Below are 23,513 nucleotides of genomic sequence, written 5' to 3'. Positions count from 1 at the left end.
TTGTAACTCTTCCAAGCTAAACATGATCCTCTATTACTAATTTTAAGGAAAAAGACACTCAAAAATAAAACTAATCAAAATGTATTAACTGAAAAAAATTGTGTCACCATCCCACGAATAAGCATCTTAAAAAAAAAAAAGATTATAAGGTTATATAGATTACATTAAATACAAGAAATGCCCCAAACAGCCAAACTTACTCAATAAATCTTCATGATTCGAGGTCATGGAGGACATAAAATACTTTAATAAAGTCACTGAAAACAGCCACAAGTACAGAGATTTGGTTCCTGTGTGTATATATGGATCTGCCACCTTCAAATAATAAAGTGATGCAGAATTGAGGTACCACTCTGATGGAACACCAATGCATATGGGTATCAGCATCTCGACACCTACTAATGAAAAGTGGTAAAACATTCGTGATTCTTGTGAATACTGTTATGTTTTTTGTTTGTTTGTTTGTTTATGATGACTGTGATAGTGACTACTTCCTTTAAAACAGCACTTCCTCAGGACTTCAAATGTAGATGTGAGCAGGCTCAGCTTCAGGAACATTTCAGCAAAAAAATTATTTGTTATATTCGTGATTATTACGGCAATAAATTCATTATTTAAAGTGATAAATCCACTAGTATAAAAGCCATACCTCAATTTCACGTTGTTTCTTTTTCTCTTCAAACTGTAATCGTCTCTGCAACTCTTCCAGAGCAGCTCTGTATATTGCATCTTGAGTATTCTGAAGTTCAATGATTTGATCAAACACTGCTCTAAGTTGGTTTAAAAGTGTCTGAAGAGATAAGACAATTTTATAAATAGAGTCCCACCATGCTCGTTACTAAGTTTTTTAAATAAAATATTGATAATAAAAAGATACCATAAAGCAAGACATCAACTCACATTCTCAAAGTACTCATTAGTTGTTCATTCATTACCAAACATTTACTGAACACCTACAGTGCAGCAGCACGGTATCAGGTCCTGGCAAAACCATGTAATTCTGCATCACCATAGCAACAGCAGTCAGACATACCCCAAGCTCTCTTTGCAAATTACTTCCAATCCTCACAACAACCTTATAAACTAAAAGTGCTGCTCCAAGTTTCAAAGCTAGTAGTAAGTAGCTGAGTCAGGAGTGGAACCGTTCATGGATTAGAAAGAAAAGGAATAGAAAGCATGTCTGGATTTTTCTTGTTTTCTTTTTTCTTTCTTTTTTGTGACACATACTAAAACCAAACATCAAGACCATAAGAAAGGAAATTCTTACTAAAACAAAGAACAAATTCAGCAAGGTTTAAAAAAAACAGGTATCCTAATTTATACCAGGAATGAAAGGACGTTTTAACATTGGGAGCGGGGGGGAGGGAGGAATTCTAAATGTTTTAAAAACATATCAGTGTCACAGTACAGATCTCTAGTTCATTGCTTATAAGTGTTGCACATCATTCTTCAGTACATAGCTACCTTACTTTCCCTTAGTGAAGCATAGAAAGAAGCAAACAAAATGAGATCTACAGCACAAAATCATTTATGTAAATAAAAAATATGTCCATGCAAAATACTACATACACACACACACACACACACACACGCACACGCACACATACATATACATATATCACCCCAAGATCATATAGCAAACACACTGGTGCCAATAGTGGGGAAGAGTTGAAGGAGGAAAACTGGGGAGTTAGTGAATGAGGTAACATTAAGCCCAACAAACATGAGAAGTCTTTCATGGACTGATGACAACAGTGTGCCATAAATGAAGAGGAGAATTAATTAACTCTATCCTCTGCCATCATATTAAAAACGAAAAAAATTAACAATTTCAGGGGGAAAAGATAATTTCAATAGTGTAAAAAAAATGTGTTAAAACTTAACACCCACTCGTGATTTATGTAAAACATCTAAACAAACTAGGACTAGAAGGGTACCTCCTTAATTTGATAAAGGTCCTATCAGAAGTCTTGCCAAATATCCCAGTCAATGGCGAAATGATAAAACATCTCTACAATGTCCACAACAAGTCAAGGTGTCCCATCTGTGTTCCTAGTCAACCTAGCTAATGCCTCAAGGCAAGAAAAAGCAGCAGAAGGCATACTCTGTAGAAAGAAAGAGTTTTCCCTTGTGAAAAACAGGATCTAAGCAGAGAAAATAATGGAATTAAAAATGGATATAAGATCAAAGTAAAAAAAATTAATAGCATTCCTATAGACATCCAAAGTCCACAAATACAGTAATCTAACGAAAGATTTGTAAAATGTTTATGGGATAAAAATAGTATAACTTTACTGAGAAACATAAAAGAAACTTAGAAAACTGGAGAGGCTCCAAGTTCATGAACAGGAAGATGCAATAAAGCTGATTTGGGGAGAAACTGACATCTTTCAACACTGCCATTGAAAACATTTGCAATGCCATTCCCACAACCATCATCTGATAGATGTGTGCTCTACCCTGCTAAAATATTTTTTTTGTGAAGGAACAGTAACACTTGTGTCCAAATTTCATTTACTAAGTTGTAGCAGCACCATTAACAGTTGAGCTAACGTCTGACACTTAAGTAAAACAAAACTGAAATTACTATTTGCTAAATAACTTCCAGCACAACCTAATTCAAGAGAGCTCAAATACTGCAAAATGACAATTCATCTTCTTCTTCACTTACTACAATGTACCTGTGGGAAATAACAACAATACAGACCTGATTTGGTCAAAAGCAGGACCTAACCAAGTACCTGTTCTTCCAGTTAAGCAACTCAGATTTGTACAGTAAATACGGCTCATCTTAAAATATGTATTTTCTTTTGGAGGAATCTTATTTTATAACAAAAAAAGCAAAACAAAAGATGAAATGGTATAATATTTTGTTTTTAAAAATGATTTATTTCCTCTAATTTGTTTCTTTGTTGTAATAAAAAAAAAAACTTATTATTTTTGGAGCAATTAATTAATCTATTAGGTGTTTTACTGTTTAACTTTAAGCCAAAGGTGTAATATGAGCTTCTGTTAGAATCCATTCTTACAGGATAACTACAAAAGTGTGTTCTGTGGTGACATCAGTTTGTGACAATTTACTGTGTGACTCAGGATTTTTCTCAACAATGCACAAAAATTACAAAAATGTACATACACACCTGCAATTGTCATGCCACAACCTCTAACTTCAAACTAATGTGTATCTAACAGCCTTATTTTCTTACTAAGTGATATAATAAAAATATACTTAATTTATGTCAGTCATAGATTGTTTCAATGTTTTATATACTGGGTTTCTTAAAAAAAAAACAAAAAACTTTAGTGATTATTTTAAACAAACTGTCAAATTAAAAGTAAAACCATCAGCAAGGGACAATTTCAGAAATGATTATTAAGCCTTCAGCACAGTGACTCTTTCAATAAAGTTAGTTGGGAACAACTCAAATATAAACAATTCATTATCACAAGAAAATTATGTTAAGAAAAAAAATATTTTCTCCCTTGGATTCTGTTCACATCAATGGAAATCTAGAGGCAAGAAGTATGACTATTTAACTTGTTTCATACAGAACATTCATATATGTAAGTGGGCTAAATTCCTATATTATTAGTTGCATGAGTGCTCCTTATTTACCACAATTAGACTAACTTCAGTGTGGATATAATCCTCAGTAGTTCACAGGTTTTCTGAAAAGCATTAAATCTAAAGATCATAAATCTCTATAAAATACACACACACAATGACTTTTAATAGTTTAAAAGCAGTAGCAACTAACACTTACGGCCACATACTATGAGGAACAATTTAAGTGAATTACATAATTTAATTCTCACAAATCTATGGAACAGAGATGAGTATCAGGCCCTTTAAAACACAAGAACACTGGGGTCAAAAACTGAAAAGGGATGGAGACCTCGGTTCATCTGACTAGAGAGCCTCTGTGCTGTCTGACCAGGGCACTTGGGACACACATGACAGCGAATGCCTTGAGGCCAGGAATAATGTCCTATTTGTTACTACATGAACTCACCCAATAGTGTATGAGGATGCTCATCTACATCTACTGAAAAATAAATGTATCAACTGACAGAAATCACAGAAAATGTGAAACTTTCTATGATCCCAGCCTGATAAAGATGAGGTTTAGAAATAGTAATAGACGCTTAAGGTTTGAGATGTATATTTCTTAAATTACTAATTATATTCCAAGTATTTTAAATTAATTTTGTGCCATTATTTCAATACATTTATAAAAACATTCTAGACAGAATCATCTTTGATTTGAGCAATTTTTTTTACACATACGATCTATAACTCTTTAATAATGGAATTTGGCATACCAAAATGTTTTCCCAGCCATGACTGGCTAATCCAGATATACTGAAAATTTAAGCACTGCGATTCCCACAGAAGAATCCTTGAAGAGAGTGGAGGCTTGGTAGGAGGCAGGCCTCTGCAAGCCTAATATTCCTTTAAAGTCACATGTTTAATGTCAAAACTGTACTTGAAATTTTGCCTCTGACTTCGCAATACAGTTGTTTCAAGTGAAAGCAAGCGTGGGGCCCTACAAATGCTTAGGATTTCTCTAGGCAAAGAGCCTATTCTCTAACTCATGCAGCCAGATACTGACAGGAAGACAAAACAGAGAAGATCATTATCCCAGATTAAGAAAATGAGTGTGTAGCCCGGAGGGCCCTGCGTTTCCTCACACCATTCTCCTGACTTTTAAACAAGTTACCAGTTTGTTTCGTTCTTACACTGTCTTGCTCGGTTTACTTTGTTCAGAGAGTTTCCCTCCACAACTCAAAGCTATCGCTAATTTTTCTCTTTTGAACAACCGCAAGAGGATATTATTATTACACTTAGGAAATGAATGGACATTATATTCTTCACCATTTTTCCATCTATTTTAGAGCACATTCTTGTTTCAGCACTATTGTTACAATTCTGTTCAGAAACAGTGCACTTTGATATTAAACTATTAATAAAACTGTCTGAATACTACTAATGTGGACATCAAGCAATTTTTAAGATTCTCCATTTGAAAGGAACCCAAGAAAAGAAGACTATGATTGTTCCTGCTTCTCGTTTCTAAACTACACATTGGCCTTACTCTGGAGTCAGTGTCCAGCAGACACCGGGAGATGATGGTATCCAAGAACACCTCGTGTGCTGCGATGATGTGGTCCAAATCTTGGGCCTGCTGCACTTTGTTCCAAAGTTCATCCCAAGAACATTCGAGCACCTAAGATATAACAATGAAAAATTTAGGGATAATGTTGTGTTCTTCCCAGTTTGGTATCATTTATAAATAACACCAAAGTCATAAGACATGACTTATTTAAACTAATATCAACAGATAATTAGAATGTACCTCAAATGTAATGTAATACTGCATCTGATGAATGAAATGGACCATCTCAGATGCCAAGATGTGACAGTGATGCAGCACCCCAGAGAACTCTGCAAGAGAGTCAAAGAATCAATGTTACACACCACAAGGAAATACACGTAAAACCAACACAATGTTCTCTCTCCTTTATATCTGCTCTATATCTCTCCAAAAAAAAAAAGCATTAGTAGCTTAAACCGTTAAAACAGGAAACAACTTTTTCATAATCAATTTCTGTGCTGTTCAAGCTTAACAAAGGTTTAGCTATCTAATCAAGTAGCATTATATTACTGTACAGAACATAAAGACCTAATAAGAAATGGCATAAAACAAAATAATTGTATTTGAAAATTAAATAGAAACATTTTCTTATAATAGTGCAATATCCTGACTGAATATAAATTCAATTTTATGGCTTCTTTACAATGAGTCTGCCTACTCTACATTAACCATTTACTATTCCCTAGCTATTTGGAGACAAAAGTGACATTTCCTTAAGGACCCAAATGTGACCTTGCAACCTGAGAGAAACATGAACCTTGGAAGGAGGTGGGCCTGAGCCCATACTCTGCCAGTATTCTTTATGAGATTATAAAACCATCAAAAGGCTTGAAGGTCACCACAGAGTGGCCATTTTCTGCTCGCACTTTTAATTTCTCATTCAAAGAATCTATCAGGGTATGACGGGACCCTATTGTACATGAGGGCTCAATCAGAGATGGGTCCATCAGAGGAAGGACTACAAAGAGGTTTCAGAATGGGTCAGACTTGACATGTTCTTGTTACTGCTCCAAATGCCTTTAATTAGCTACCTAGATAAATAATTCATTGCTGCATGAAGTTATTCAAGAACTCATTCTTGTCCCTTCTTAGGAGAGTAATGAGGAAGTAAAATATATAAACAGGTGTGAAAAAAATAACAGTGACAATATATACTTTAAAAAATACTTTCTCCAAGTTAATGGCTAAGTGACACTGTGGGGATTTTGCTAGCCTGGTTTAACATGTACTCTTTAGCCAGTGAAGAAACGGCACTGTCTCCTCAGAAGGTCAGCACGTGCTCCAAATACACCTGGTGTCTTCCACACCATTAGGAACCTATAATCCATGAGACTGGTAAATATTCTCCCCGAAGAACAGGTTATAAGCTTCACATTTCATCTGTAAGCCTAGAATGAAGATGTACTTTTTTCTACTAAAACTATCAAATGGGGCTAAGATTTCTAGTCTAATACTCATAGCGTATTTGACTAAAATTACTTTTCAATGTAAAAGAGCATGCTAAAAGCTGTTTTAAGTAATATTCACCCATATTATGGTTTAAGTAAATTTCTCAGCGAAGTAACTACCATTTATATTTTGAGTTTTAACCCACAGCTGGAATGATGAGACTGTATCTTCTCCCCTGAAGCCAGGTGGTCTTACCTGGAGCATTGTCGGTGTATATTTAAAACATTCGACATGAGTGCAGGCCTGTACAATACATACTGATTCTCAAGATCTTTCTAGGGTGTGATTTGATTTCTTTGCAGTGTGGCAAACAAAATTATATAAACAGTCTAGATAACATTTGTGGAAGGTTTGGGTTTTTTTAATGTTCTTAATTTTTTTTTTAATGTTCTTAATTTTATCACAGAATTCGGTGGATTTTTTCATCAGGAAACAAACTGGGTAATGACTTTACAAATCATACACAATGATACTCAGGTCTCCCTGTGATATCCAATGTTCCCAGGTCTATCCTCCAGTGCACTTTGAATGTCTCCTAAAATGTACTACTTTGCTCATACTCACAGTGAATGCCATCAACTTATTTTCCAGCCTTCTGAAACTATGCAGTTTACATTTAATCTATCTTGACATTTTTCTACCAGAGAAAATTTAACATCACTGACAAATTATAGATTCCTTCATATACTACTGATAGATGACTTATGAAAATGTTAACTAGACTACTCTCAGTACTCTCTCTGCAGGACGCTACATTTATTACAGAACATAAAAAAAGTTTTTGTGGCTACTCTCCATTGTCTAGCTCCAAGTCAATTTTCTATACATATGAAAGGAGCTCAATTCCATGAAAACTCGTTTTTATTGTCTCTTTTAAGTCCATATTTCTTTAGATCTCTGCTAGTTGGTGTGCAAGTCACACCAACAACATACCCAGCAGCACTTAGATAACATGCTGGTTTTTAGTAGCAGGTTATACACCTTTTAACACTTCACTTTTGAGCTCCTTTATAAAGCTGGAATTTTTCTCTGGCATTGTGACAGTTTAATAAATAGATATGTAGTAATTAATTCATTAATTATGCTTTATAATCTCTGATTTACTTGAGTGTACAATTTCTCCACTACTTATTAATCTTTTAGAGTTTTTAATTCCACTCGCACCTGGAAATAAAAATGCAACTAAATTACAAGACAAAAACATTTAGCAAAAAAAAAAAAAGAAAAAGAAGAAGAAAAAGAAATCATGTAATGTTGGTGTCAACCTAAAATTATGGCATTTGACCTCAACTAGTCCTCCATGGTGCTGAGAAACCATTTATCTTTCTCTCCCTTACTTGGAAACAGTCGTTTTAGCCCTCACTATCCTCAAATCTTAATCCATTGCCTTTCTTCCATTCTCCCTCCTAGGTCATAAGGAAATCGGCCCTCCCTCCAGTGGGAACCTCTCCACCCTCTGGCCGTCAAGCCCACATTATCAACACCAGCCCAGCTTTAAAGCCAATCCCAGCCCCATCTCTGTGCTCTGAATGCCTTCTCTTCCTTTCCTTCTAGGATTTATCAATCTCTACTTCCTTCTTCGCAACAGCATTTAAAACTTCTCTTTAGACGAACAAAGGTCTCCAGCCACCACCCTTTCTTTTGTGCAAGAGTAAGTATGGCCCACTGTCTTCCTTTCTTTACCCCAACTAGTCTCTCACTGCAAAGCCAGCACTACTGATCTGCCCTAGCCAAAGTCACCCTCAAATGACAGGAACGGTTTTCTGCCTTAGTTGATTTCTTCCAACTGTGGCCATATTTGATTTTCCTTCCTCCCTGAAATACTTCTTTCCTCGGCTTCAGAGGAAAACTATACTCTTCTAGTATTCTGCCCACTTATCTGGTTGTCCCACCTTATCTCCCTTAGGAGATCCTGTTCCACTTCTTTTTACTCCAAGACATTTTCTCTTCTCGCTTTATTTTTAGGAAACCTTGTTAATTCTGTGGCTTCAAGTATTATCTAAGCTAATGACATCTAAAGTCTCTATCTCTAGTTCGGACCTATTCTGGGCTTCAGGTCAATCTAACCAGATGAATGGCATACAGCCTTAAAAATATCTCAAATTAATGTACCTGAAACAAAGTATTACCCCTAAATATGCTCTTTCTCCAGCGCTCCCTGGCCCAAAGAATGATACCACCACCCGACAGTTCAAGTCAGAAACCTTGGCTGCCTGCCACCCTACTTCTCATCTCTGCACACTGAATCACCAAGTCCCACCTACCACATCTCTCTCAAATCCATCCACTCTCCCCAACCCCACAGCTGCTGTTTGCCAAGGCCAATGTCATCCGTCACACATTATTACAAACGATTGGTCTGCCAACCTCCATTCTCACCCCATTTTTCTCAGTGATGCCAGAGGAGCTTTTGGAAAACACAAATCCAAGCATGTCATACTTCCAAATAAACACTTCGATGGCTCCCACTGCCATAAAGTCAAAACGACTAACAGCATTTGAGGTTCTCAAGACCTGGTGCATGCTTAGCTCTCCTGCCCCGTCCTCCTCATCTGCTCCCTGAATACACTATTCTGATAAAACCACTGCCCTACTCCCTACTCCTCACTCCAACATTTTTCCCTTGACTAACATATTCCTCTCTAGATGCCAACTTGGATACTACTGCCAAGCCTTTTTATCCTACCTACATCTGTCAGGTGTCTGCTTTTTGTATTCCTATAGCACCTGGTGCTGCCCATATCAAACAACTTATCCCAGTGTAATGTAAGTTCCTGTTTAAATGTCCATCTTGCCCTAGCAGGCAATAAACATTTTGACCACAAGGACCGACCGCCTTGTTTGTCATATTCGTCACTGGATACCAAGAACAGGCAGCATAAAGTAGGCTCTCAATAATTATTTACTGAGTGATTTCGGTCCTCAAAATCAAAGTAGATAGTCTGCATTCATCTATGTCTTGACTATTTAAATTCACATCCTTTTCAAGAGGTTTCCATGACTAAAGCCAATTTAACAACAATATTAAAATGAGTTTTTTTCTTTTATACTCTTAAAGTACTACCAAATAACATTTTCTTTCTAGAAAAATCGTCATCTTTTCTTGTGTCTAAAATGAGTACAGAGGATAGCATCTTTAACGGCACTCTGCTAAATTAAAGCCTCTGAGAATGAAGAGGTCTATGGCTGTTGCTATGAGGACACTGCCTACTGAAAGGAATCTGATAAGCCACATAATAAGAGTCTGAAATCCCTGTAATACTACAATTCTTTCTCTTCCTCATGTGAGGAATCAGTCAAATTCTATATACTGTATTTTGGAATTTCTCACTGCCCAATTAAGTCTCTAATGACTGACTACGAACACAATTCAGAAGGAGACTGAATTCACAGGAATGATTTGGTCCTTTAATTCCTAAAAAAAAACAAAAAAAAAAACAAACAAAAAACAACTTAACAACTTACAACTGAAATACTCCATGAATCTCTTTACCCAACACCTTGAACATACATTTAAAACAAAGTTAATATAAGTATTTGTGTTTTTAGGTTGGACCACAAATATTCTAAGAATCTCCAAGGCAAAGCAACATCTGCACTGAGGTCCAATAAATACATAGAGTATATCTCCCGCTAGGCTAACTTAACAGTAAACCGTTTTTATACACAACATCAAGAATGACCACTCTTTAGTTTGTTCAGGATCTAAGTGTTAGATTCATTTGTAATTCTTTACTGCCCTCTAAAGGTTGTTGAAAGAACTTCAAGTTTACAAATGTCTCTTAAAGGACGTGACCATGTTTATGCAACTTCAGTCAGAAGCATCTGCTCATGTGGAGATGCACCCAAAACAGCACTGAGTGTTGTTAAAAATTATAAAAGTTTCTTTTTAAAAAATATCCTAGAACAATTTCATCACAATTTCATAATTACCTCCTTCAACCTGTATATATAACTGATGCTACTATATTTAAAAGTGACTTTATCAAATTATCCATCTGATTTACTTCTCAAGACTACAGATTCAAAGGACATTGGTAAGAACAAGGATTTTCCATATCTCCTGGGTTCAGAATCTCTAATCACCATTAAGGTCCTCCTGCAGACATCATCTGATGTCCACCATATAAGCAAGTAGTAACGACTGTACACGCACGTGCTACTGTCCCAAGGTTGCACAAGTCTAAGTGCTTTAAACACATGTAAACCTGACAGCCCTAGGAGGTGAGCGCTGTCATCATCCCCACTCCCCAGATGAGGAAATGAAGGCAGAAAATTAGAAAATCAGCCTGAGGTCACAGCCCAATGCTGGTGAATTGAGGACTAACCCAGGCAATGCAGTCCAGCCACTGTGCTGACTAATCATTCAACTTAAAAGTCCAGCAGAGAGAACTTCTTATAAATATATAATTACTGAGGACTACTTACACATCCATACATAGAAAAATGAGACACAAAAAGAAACTTTTGAAGAGAAAAATGTCTACCTGTCTTTAAGTTATTTCAGTAAGTCTGGAACACTGTCATTTGGAAGATGCATCACTACTAATCACTGAGAAAGAAAAATAGCTTCCAATTAAACTAGCAAAATGTCATTAATAGTCCCATGACAACATGTCACCTACAAGGGAGCTGACTACCTCTCTCACCTCCACCACGATCTATTTTATTTCTAATAAGGATCGAAAAGGAGATTATTTTAATATCACTTTTATGGGGAGGGAGACCTCTATTCACTCCCTCCTCTAAATATACAAAGGTTGAGAAAGAATATAAATGAACCTATATCTGTCTTTCATTTTGTTAAACATTATTTGAAATACAAGTTTAGTTGCCACTAATAAAGACGCTTTTTTAGATTAACTGAATCTAACAACAAAAACAAAAAAAATCCATACCACTGGACATAAATCTTTAAACCATTTTATTATCAACAACTGTTTTTTTGTCCAGTTGAATGGCAAATATATAAAATCCGGTATAAACATCTTGGTAGACCATTATCAAAAACTCTTGTCCTAAGCAAATCAGTTTCAAGTGCAACTATTTACTCCAACCCAGTTATTTTGATGAATATTATTAAAATGATTCCTAGGGTGATAATTACTGATATTGTACATATGACCAAACCAATTTATCCACATACACACTGTGCATATGTGTAGAACTCCAAAAGTTGTTTATAAGAGCACTTTATAGAATCTTTTTATATTTTGCCTCAGATTTATGTTTGATGGAACATTTCTAAATTTGCTGTATTAACAAGACTATGTGGTTGGTTTCTGTGCTTTAAGTTGCCTGGCCACTAATGACTTTAAAACACTTCCTTATAAACCAAAGAACATTACACTCCAATGAAAACAAGGAGGGGAAATAACGTTTGCATGAAGAAATACAAATGCGGGGGAGGGGGGGAGAGGGAGAGAGAAAGAGAGAAGAAGAATTTACACTGATTGATAATTTTAAGTATTAAAAAAATTAAAATAAACTTCCATTTTCACCTATCAAATTGACGATTTGTTCTGAATGTAATATTCAATGTTAGCCAAAAGAACAGCAATGCAGACAACTTTTAAGCAGTGCGAGCTGTGCTTATCGGGATGTAAATGAAATTGGTATAACTTTCCTGAAAAGTAAACAGACAATATGTACCAACAGAGATATAATATAAATACTAAGTATTAGTAAATATAAAACTATAAAATTCATACCTGTTAACCCAGCAATTCCATTTCCAATTTATCTATTCTAAAGAAATATTCAGAGACATATAAATATACATTTACAAAAAGCTTATGGCATTATTTATATTAATGGAAAAACAATAAAAAAAGACTACATGTTCAATCAAAAAGAAAAGATAAAATGATATATACACGAGGCAATATTATAATATTAAAAATATTTTAGAAAAAGTTTTAATGACAGGAAAACAAGATCGTGAAAGAAGCTGAAACTAAACTCTATATGACAGGATCAAGTTATGTTAAAATTTTATAAAAGATAAAATATATAATTTCCCCATACATAGGAAATTGATCAAACAAATATATTAGTTATCTTCAGGTAGAAAACAAAACTCACTGCTGATTACTCAATACAAGAGAAAAGCAAATTCACATAGACATTGCTGAGTCGAATCAGAAAAATGTATCACCACCGGCTAATATTCAAAATTGTTACAGAGCTCAGATTTCCCAAGGCTATACATAATACAGATGTTTATTTTGAAAGGAGAAGAGTGATACAATGACAAAGTATTTGCATCATATTGCATTGATCTAAATCAGACAATAAGAAAGATGCTGGCACAGAGAAGTAACAGCTAAGAACTGCTCTACTCAATAGTATTACAAAGAATGCAGAGAAGGAGCACTGCAGGCAAGCTGAATACCTTACAAGTGCATGCTCAGTGAAATAAGTGAGAAATCCTGTGGCACACCATGAGAGAAGCTCATTAGATCATGGGGAACATGATCAGAGCCAGGAGACAGTGTAAGGTTCTCTGATTTCTCCGCTTTTCTCCTTTCAAGAGGCACCCACATGCTAGTCAACCCACACTTACTGGAAAGTGGATATTAAACCATTACACTATTTAAAAGAAATTATCCCCCCTCACTTCCTTCTCAGCTATTTCAGAGGATCCTATGATTAATTTTCTATAAAATGAATCCAAAGGAAGCTAGGCCAGAAACATAAGAGTATCATGATCCACTGGAAAATATCTGCTGAGAATAGAGAAAACATGGATGCTCAGTAAAAACTGCCAATTCTGTATGTCAACACATGAACAGATACCCTCCAGGCCACCATTATTCTGAAACTTTGGGAGCTGCTCAAGGACAGGCCTTGACCTAGAAAACGAGCAAAGACCACATATGCCTTTCCTCAAACAATTGCTCCTTTTTTAATACTTTCACCAAAGGATTAAGAATATAAGAGTTTAGTTCTTCTTTAGAGACATATTTGTTGAAATATTTTCTCAAAGGTTGACCAAACTCAATTTCAATATAAAGACTGCAAAACTACTAATTGAAGTCATTCAATATTATGACATTAAAATAAAATGACTATCTGACACGAGAATTTTTACTATAGCTTTTAATTATAAAATAATATCATAAAATATTTCTATGTACTGGTTTATGAACCAAAATGAAACATTAAAGCAATTCCCAAAAAGACTTTAATTAAAACACTAAGTAAATGTTAAATGAGCCAGTGATTTAATGGCTTTCTGAACCAAAATGAAACATTAAAGCAATTCCCAAAAAGACTTTAATTAAAACACTAAGTAAATGTTAAATGAGCCAGTGATTTAAAAAATGGCTTTCTTAAAAAAACAATATATATATATATTTTTTTATATTAAAGTATACATATGAACACCAGAGTGAAAAATGAATGAGATTCTAAAAGAAACTTCATGGTCTAAAAAATCCAACTTGACTCAATTTTTTTTCTGATTTGCACTGAAGTCAAGATAAGCTATATTACAAATGAACCTTATCACAAAAGTCCAATCCAAAGCAAAATGATGAATCACTTTTCAGTTCAACTACTTTTAAGAACAGTTTCATTTTTGCTAAGCTGCTGGACACCACAAAGAGTGTGAAGCTGCTGGTAAGCATAAGCCAAGCTAGAACGTACAGTTCATCCTGACTGCCTTCTGATGGAGGTTTACCTGGCATATTTCTCAGGAGCTTCGCATTGCACATGTGTCCTTTCCGTATATCAGTAAGGATGTATTCCATCCGCTTAGCCCTCCAGAGGAAGTTAAATACTCTTAAGTAGTGGCTCATACATTCTCGAGTAAACACCTGAAAAAAAACAGAAGACAGGCTAATAGTATTCTGTGACATAAGGATTTTCCCAGTACAGGTCTCAATCCTTTTTTTTCCCTTTTTTTTTTAACAAAAAGCCAAAAAACCACACAATCAACTCTAATAGATTCTAAATAGTATGTAAGCAACTAATATGGTACATTTTAGGAAAGTGTCATTATATAACAACTGCATTAATTATTTATGTGCTAAGCAGCATGTCAAACAAACCCACAATAATAGAAGGTAGATATTTTTATGCCACTTTTACAGATGGGGAAACGGAGGTCTCAGGTTAGACAGCTAGTAAATGGTGTACAAGGATTTTCAAACCTAGCTTAATCCTAGTCTAAAATGTGGCCTCTTCGCTACAACTCCAAATGTGTAGCAGTATTTTCTACCCTAACCAGATAAGAGAGGGTGATGATTCTCATGAAAGGAAGGCCTAGAAGAATCTCCGGTCTGAAAAAAAGTCTCCAGGTTATTTTAACACATGTATTTATCGCTTCTGAAGATGACTTCACAAATGGACAGCAGTTTCACAACCAGGGAAAATGAGCCCTGTGGGGAGGAAGTGTGCAAGGCCTGCTTTTCTATGCCTCCCTCTCTCCTACAGGGGCCAGATTTAGCAAATAAAAACACAGGACATCCAGTTAAATTTAATGTCAGATAAGCCACAAATAATTTTCTAGTATAAGTATGTCCCATGCATACAGGTAATAGAGGTTTTTTGCAGACTTCAGCCAAACACTTTTCTGACACATGCGTGTGCAGCACAGAAATAGGCACATTTTCATCCCTTTCTGTATGCCTCCAGCAGAGAATCCATTTATATATGTTACTGAAAATAGCCAGTCCAAGCAGGGCCTGCTCACTCAGCAGCAGGTCTAAGCTAGGCATCCAGGAGCACATCCTACAAAGCTTGCTGCTCACCCTTGAGCCCAGCCTTGTTTGTTCACGCCCTTAGGCCTTGACTCACATTACTGTCTTGTACTGTTCTATGCCCTAGTCCATCCTTCTCTTCTGCCCAAATCCCACCTATTCCTCAAAGCCAAAGACCACCTTTGCCTGGTCTCACCAATTTCTCTCTTCAAGTACTTAAGATATTTATAGCTTGATCCACAGCATTTAATTATAGAATGCTCTGCCCTGTCTTATTCTATATATTCTTGGCACTTCTCACCTGTTACAAGGACTTCTTCTGTATGCCTTTTTGTGCCAGTATTTAGTAGGTGCTCAATACTGATGATTACATGTCTAAATAGGGGTGGTTAGGAGATACTTTGAGGGGACTCCAAAATCAACTATGAATGTTTTATAGATTATCCATTTTGCTGTGCTGCCTAGACTATTAACATTCTTGTAATTATAGAAATGGTGACCAAATTAATTTTACAAATAAATTAGTCTTTGCTTTACAAATGATATCTCACAGGAATTTTTTAAGTACCAAGTTCCAAAAGCACATTTAACATGACCTGATTTACAAAAATTCAGTTTAATCACAATTCTCTAGAATTATTAACTGTTTAAGAGGAAGACACTCATGTTCCACTGCATTTATATAGGGGAAAACATGCTCCATATTTTAGTTTTGCTATCTATATGGTATTTTTTAGTTCACTGCCTACAACAGAATAAAGTTCAGATAAAATTAAACAAATAAGCTTCTGACACCTCATCTAACATCCTAAAGATCAGCATCAGAAATAAATGGATTTTTTCCTGCTCATTGTAAAAAAGGAAAGATAATCTTTCCATAACCTTTCTTTATAGTTAATAAGAGGCTAAAATTATACATTATATAAAATTATATATCTAATATATGTACCCATTATAATTAAATTATGTACAAGAATGATAATTTCAATTAATGAGAATAGAAAGAGAAGAGATAATATAATAAACAGGGAAATGCAGAAAAACCATTTTCTTCCAAAATTTGACTCTAAAAGTATATTTTTACATGTAATAGTCCTCTTTTCATCTTTCTAGTGACTTCGCATACAACTGCACAAAATTTAATCTGACAGGTAAAAATTATTTCAATTTCTAATATGAGTCTCAATACCTGCAGTTGTACAATAATCACCATTTAGCTAAAACTATACCAACCCAGGACATAAACTAACTCTAAGACTGGAACAGCAATGACCAGAAATGCAGGAGATCATTTCCCATATGATGTCCCTGGCAAATTCTGCTAATCAATTATAATATTCTTCTCAATTCAGCCCCCCAGGTTGTACCATCAACTCACTGGGGTTGGCATACAAACTGATACCTATTAGTCATAGATAGAAACGTATCCTAAATTTGTTTTTTCAAATAAATCTATACTATAAACTTCCTTTCTTGACTCTTTCTTCTAGAGCTTTTAAAAATCTAGGAGTTTAAAAATATAATATTGTATGATCAATTTTTTATAAGGCATGCAATGCATGACTAATACTCCTAGGAGGATGTGCAATATTATGAAATAATTAAGTAATTGTATATACAGACTGTGTTCAGTTTGTCTATAACTCAAGGCACTTACATTTTGTGAAGTAATTGATACAATTGTTTTTACTATGGTAAAAAGATACCATTATGAAAAAAATAATATGTAACATATACAATATTAACAAGGTAGATAATATGAAATTTTCTAATTTAAATAATTATTCAAATATCCTGTTTTGTACATTATGATTATTTAAAACTGTTCAGGATACAAGTCAAAGGTGAAAAAACTAATTTGAATATGACCAAAAATTAAATTTGAGAGTAGTTACGCATTTAAAATATGGTAGCTTTGATCTGGTCAAGTCTGAACATTGGTAATTTATCTGCAAAACTAACTGCACCATTTCAGCTAGCTACCATTTCACAGTAGACATGACATAGAACCATTTGCAACAGCAAATCTGTTAATCTAAAAGTGAAAAGAGAGAGAGTATGGCTTTGATAAAAGTATTCTAGCCAGGGATACGACTTACACCCTGAGAGGCAGAACAACCATGGAGTCAAACTCTTTAAGAAACGCTAAGGAGAAATTTTAGACCCAAATTATATTACTTTTTAATAGAGTATTTTTTCTCAACAATTAAAAGAAATGCATGTCCTTCCTCAATATTTCAGATATAAAAATAACTGAAACAAGTTCCAAGAGGTATCTTAGTCAAGGAGAATTTACGTAAGTCTAAATAAAAGAATGAGCACTTAAAAGGGGGCATTCTAATTGTAGACACAAAAAAAGACAACTCTGCTGGTCAATCTTTTGTGATTTGGTAACTGTTAAAAGAAATAGTACTTTTCTCCTCATGCATGGTAAAAGCATTATGAACAATAGCACAACTATTTCTCGTTAGTTAAAGAGAATACTAAATATCAAATTTTACCTAAGTAGTAAAAATACGACTTTCCTAAAATACACTTTATAGTTCCTTTCATATTATCCTAAATTAGTTGCTGCAGTCTAAGAATGGAACAAAATGAATAATCCATTTAAATACTTGCTGAAATCTATGATAGATCAAATGATATTTTTAAGTATTCTTAAAATAATAGAGCATTTCAGCTCTCATTAATGATTATTTAAAAAATACACACAATTTTATCTTAAGTATTTATTCAATGGGTACGTCCTAGATGTCAAATGATCACTTTAATTAGAACTTCTTAGAGAAGAAAGCCAATTCTAAAACAACAAAATGTTTAGCAATCTAAATAGCTATGACAACTATAAAAATGATCTTACAGTTGCGATCGGTCCATCGACATGGTAATCCAGGCTGAAGACATCCCACCCAGTGTCACCTGGAGACACCTAAGAGCAAAAACAAACAACTGCAGGACTTTCCACCAGTGTTAAGCTTATTATAGAACAACTTGTCTAATTCTCAAAGAACAGGCAGTAAAATAAAGCCCAATTTTTAAAAACCACTCAATAGTTTTGAGTTTTAGCTACATGAGAGCAGAGAATTACATCTTTTTGTCATATCCTGGATCCTCAGCATTCAGACAATGACAGACACACAGTAGGTGCTCTAAAATATTTTGGAATGAATAGCATATTTTTAAATGACTATTATAAAATGTGTTTAAAATTCATCACCATTTCCCTATGACAAAATTCATAGCCTTATATTAAAAGTCAACATTTTAAAGAACTCCCAACAAGTTCTGCTATTGGACCTTCTTCATAACTGAGCAAACAGTGTCTGCTATTTATGATATTCATTCTCCTAAGAAAAGTCATCTTCTATCAAACAAACTAAAAACATCTACTTTTGATAAATGTTATTACTATATATTATCTCTATGCCTCCTATCAACATTACCATTAACAGGAACTATATAATATACTAGGCATTCATGATGTGCCACCAAGCACTGTGACAAGGGTTGCATGTTCTTTGTCCAACAGCCCTGTGAGGGGCCCCCACTGTATGGTGAGAACTGAAATCTAGTGTGGTTTAGAGGTACAGTGATGGTATATCTAAGATCACACCATAACAAGTGACAGAGTAGGGATTCAAGCTCAGGTTGTCCAGTCTTTCAGTAATAACTCTTACCCATTAGACTAGACTAGTTGTGCCATAAACAACATAGAAAACATCAAGCAAGAATGAATGCACTGGTCTCAGTGCTTTGAGTAGATTGCTCACTGCTTTGTGCAGATTGTATAGAAGAACACAGAGTTGCAGTACCTCCAGCAGCCTCACATCCAGTCTTTTGAGGATCTCAGGACTGTCAAACTGTGCATTGGTGGCTCTGACAGCAGTTTCGAGAATTCCAGTCAAGTTGTGTTGATACAAAGTTGTAGCTGGACGGACAAGTTCTGGTCTTAACAGATATTTTAAAAGTAAAAGAAAACATTACTTGAATTCTTAATGAGCTGTATAAAATCTCAAAATTATAAAAAGAGTTCAAATTATAAAAACTAAAAAGACAACCATACCAACAATCACATTATAGGGGTACCAGAAGAAGACAAAGAGCAAGAAATTAAAAACCTATTTGAAGAAATAATGACTGAAAACTTCCCTAACCTGGTGAAGGAAATAGATATTTAAGCTCAGGAAGTGCAGAGAATCTCAAACAAGATAAACCCAAAGAGGCCCATACCAAGACACACCATAATTAAAACAGCAATGGTTAAAGACAAAGACAGAATCTTAAAAGTAGCAAGAGAAAAGCAGTTAGTTACCTACATAGGAGCTCCCATGAGACTGTCAGCTGATTTCTAAACAGAAACTTTACAGGCCAGAAGGGACTGGCACGAAATATTCAAAATGATGAATAGCAAGAACATACAATCAAGATTATTCTACCCAGCAAAGCTATCATTTAGAATCAGAGGACAGATATGAGAATCTAAGACAAAAAGCTAAAGGAGTTCATCAACGCCAAATCAGTATTACAAGAAATGTTAGAGGGATTTCTTTAATAAAGATGACAATATGAATAATAAAATGCCAATAACTACATATCTCTCAACAATTGCTTTAGATGAAATGGATTAAATGTGCCAATCACAAGGTAGAATGGCTGAATGGGTAAGAAAACAAGACCCTTACATACATTATCTATTAGACTCACTTCAGAATGAAAGACACACACGGACCGAAAGTAAAAAGGTAGAAAATATATTTCATGAAAATAGAAACAAGCAAATATGCTGGGGTAGCAATACTTACACCAGAGAAAACAGACTTTAAAACAGAGGCTATCACAAGAGACAAAACATGACCCAGTTATTCCACTTCTGGTTATTTATCCAAAAACTCCAAAACACTACTTTGAAGGGACATGTGAATTCATATGTTCATTGCATTATTTATAATAGTCAAGATATGGAGACAAACTTGGTGTCCATCAATGGACAACTAAGAGGTGGTACATATATACAATGGAATATCACTCAGCATAAAAAAAGAATGAAATCTTGTCACCTGCAACAACATGGATAGACCCAGAGGGTACTATGCTGAGTGAAGTAAGTCAGACAGGAAAAGACAAATGCCATATGATTTCACTTACAAGTGGAATCTAAAGAACAAAATAAAGGAACAAACAAAACAGAAATGAACTCACAGATACAGAGAACATTTTGATGGCTGCCAGATGGGAGAGGGGTTTGGGGTGGGTGAAAATGGGGAAGGAATTAAGATATACATATTGGTAGTTATGAAACAGTCATGGGGATGTAAAGTATAACATAGGAATATAGTAAATATTGTAATAACTTTGTAGGGTGTCAGATGGGCACAAATTTATTGGCATGATCACTTCATAAGTTATATAAATGTCTAATCGCTATGTTGTACACCTGAAACTAATATATTACATGCCAACTTTAATTGAAAAATAAAAAATTATCAAAAAATGAAAATACTTTTATGTGCCAGGATGTTAACAAATATGAAGTTCTCCAACTTAAGACTAGCCTATAGCAGCATGAAGTATTATAATTTCCTACATAGATCCAATGGGAAGATAGATCTCCATTAAATCAAAACAATCAGATCCAAGGATATCATGATTCTAAAGGCTAAAAACTACTCCTGCATTATGAGCAAACATTCCTGAATGGGCTTCTAAATATGAAGCTAACATTTCTGTGCCCAAGAGCTGACCAAGTTAAGAATACAGCCAATTATCCCCAGGTGTGCGTATAAATTCTACCTTCAAGTCAGTAAAATATCGGGCAGAGACACGTGAAAAGGGACCCACAACATCACTGTCACCCAAATAAAACTGAGACAAGCAAGAGATTGATGGCATTCCTCTTTAAAGGCAGAAATTTAAAATATGCCTTTAAGAATAAATTTTTCATTTAATAGCAAAAATGAGGCACTCTAAATATTAAACCCTAGCATACGGTTTTAATACGTTAAGTCGGCTAAATGATTTGATCTATAATATTGCCATGGACCTCTAAATTTTGCTTTACCTTTAAACTGTAAGATAAGCCTTGCTAATCTCTACCTGCATCAACCTGCACATCTATACCTGTGGATCTGCTCATCCCACATCCTCACATGTACTCCCATTTTAGTCCTATGGCATTTAAAGAACATTTCTCCTTTAAAAACTCATCACCACTCACACTTCCAACAGACACTGACCTCAAGACCAATATTTAAGTAGCAAATCCCTTCTTAGAGTGCAGAAATGCTACTTTGGTAAGTATGATCACAAAGCATTTATGCTTAGCAGATAATCAACTCTTTCATGAGATCTCATTAAATCCACCTATGAACATGCAGTCACCTATGAACATGCAGAAGGTCAGTTATTGCTATGTGTGCCCTGGAAAAACTAAATTATGTTTTATATTGAAGACTGACTTTTAGTTAGAGGTGGGGCTACATGAGCTTATGTGTCTGAAATAGGGGTTCTCAAAACATAGTCCTCACACCAGTAGCATCACCTTCAGGTGGGCCCTTACTATAAATGCACATTCTTGGGCTCTACCCTAGATCTACTGAACCAGACTTTACAAGTGGACCCAGCAATCCATTTCAACAAGCTCTCTAGGGAATTCTGACGCATAATGAAGTCTGAAGACCAAAGGCCCGAAACAATTGCTCAATTATCACAGATATGATTGGAAGGTAATATACTATTTTAAGTGTCCTAAGAGGAACACCATAAAAATAAGTTTCATTCTTATACATCTGAGTGAAAATCACTAGTTCCATGCTGTGGCCCACACTCTCACCAGTGCTGCCTAAGAACCCTAGATTGGTATCCCAAGGGTCTGTCTACTCCAGCGGTCCCCAACCTTTTTGGCACCAGGGTCTGGTGCCTCTATAAGAATCTAATGCCCGATGACCTGACATGGAGCTGAGTTGGTGATGCTAGCTCTGGGGAGTGGCTGCAAATACAGATAAAGCTTCGCTCACTTGCCACCGCTCACCTCCTGCTGTGCAGCCTGGTTCCTATCAGGCTACAGACCAGTTGTTGGGCACCCCTGGTCTATTCTAGAGCCAGGAGGATGACAGGCTCTGTAACAGAGCTGTCTGCATCTCTACAGATGGAAGGGAAGGACACCCACTTAATTAACGTCATGGAACCAAAGAGTAGTTGTTTTTTGAGTTTTTTTTTTAAACAAGAAACAATGTAAACTAAAAAGTTCAGTTTTAAAATATACATTTTAATTTCTTGACTACTTTCACATAAAGCTAAGCTAATTGTGATTACGTTGTGTGCTCCTTATACACTAGACTATCAGTGCTACAGTATTTGTAAAGCACACAAGCTTCTCCTCTGAACAAAGGACAGAACAAGTAAACATAAAGAAATTTTAACATGACAATGTGACAATTTTATCTCTTCAAATTTTATCTTACCAATATGTTCTATTAAGAATTCAAAAATTTTCCTCTAATGGCATTTATTCTATAAACGATAATTGTAAGGCACTTTATCATGCTGAAATCTACTGTATATTTATAAAAATAAGAAGTTTTCTTACTTGAGCAAATCCATTAAGTGCCTTATAAAGTCTCCTTGACCAAGAAGCAAGTACCGTCTCATGGCCTGCATGTGGTCCAGCAAGCTATACTTTTTATTGAGAACATCCAATAGATATTTGCTGGTCTCAAAATAAGCCGCATCGATTTTCCCCTGAAATGCATTTTCCAAATCTGTGAATAAATCTGCAGCTGTAAAGAACAAAAGAGAAAAGAATACATACATACCTAATTTGTATTTTAACAAGGGAAATATTAAAGGTGCACATGTGCAAAAATCATCGCCAATGCCTACAAATGGCATCAGTGACAGCCCAAATAGATCATGTGTGCGGTCAGGAAACAGCAGACATCTGCAATGTGACCTAGTGGAGGAATCCCTAACGGCCCTGCTCACAATGTAATTAAATCAAAATCTCATGAAAATACTTTGGTGAAAAGTGCAAAGAAAGTAGGGCGGGTCAGTGTTGAATCGCCTGCACGTACCTATAAGATATTTTCAAAACCAGTTTCAAGAATAAACCAAAACGGCACATGTAATGAGCTTTGTGAATTGTGAAACTCAGTGTAAAGGTTAAGTACTGTTATCATGCAGCCAAAACAGAGTAAACTAGGGAAAG

The 23,513-nt window shown here is 35.3% G+C and overlaps 1 protein-coding gene across 2 annotated transcripts in view; it reads right to left on the bottom strand.

Moving 5' to 3' along the window:
• The window catches only part of TUBGCP3 (tubulin gamma complex associated protein 3), an 80,910-nt gene that overhangs the window by 8,203 nt on the left and 49,194 nt on the right, over positions 1-23,513 (bottom strand). For both annotated transcript variants that reach the window (XM_025044972.1, XM_006909358.3), the window contains exons 14-20: positions 22,896-23,085; positions 19,123-19,258; positions 18,171-18,239; positions 14,290-14,425; positions 5,358-5,446; positions 5,097-5,228; positions 650-790 (exon numbers count right to left, since the gene is read on the bottom strand). In XM_025044972.1, the coding sequence (XP_024900740.1) occupies positions 650-790; positions 5,097-5,228; positions 5,358-5,446; positions 14,290-14,425; positions 18,171-18,239; positions 19,123-19,258; positions 22,896-23,085 (893 nt within the window). The remainder of the gene's footprint in view (positions 1-649; positions 791-5,096; positions 5,229-5,357; positions 5,447-14,289; positions 14,426-18,170; positions 18,240-19,122; positions 19,259-22,895; positions 23,086-23,513) is intronic.

Source organism: Pteropus alecto, unplaced genomic scaffold, assembly GCF_000325575.1.
Source record: "Pteropus alecto unplaced genomic scaffold, ASM32557v1 scaffold13, whole genome shotgun sequence".
NCBI classification, from domain to species: Eukaryota; Metazoa; Chordata; class Mammalia; order Chiroptera; family Pteropodidae; genus Pteropus; species Pteropus alecto.
The sequence above is the reverse complement of the archived record's forward strand: the minus strand, read 5'-3'. Positions and strand labels throughout refer to the sequence as shown.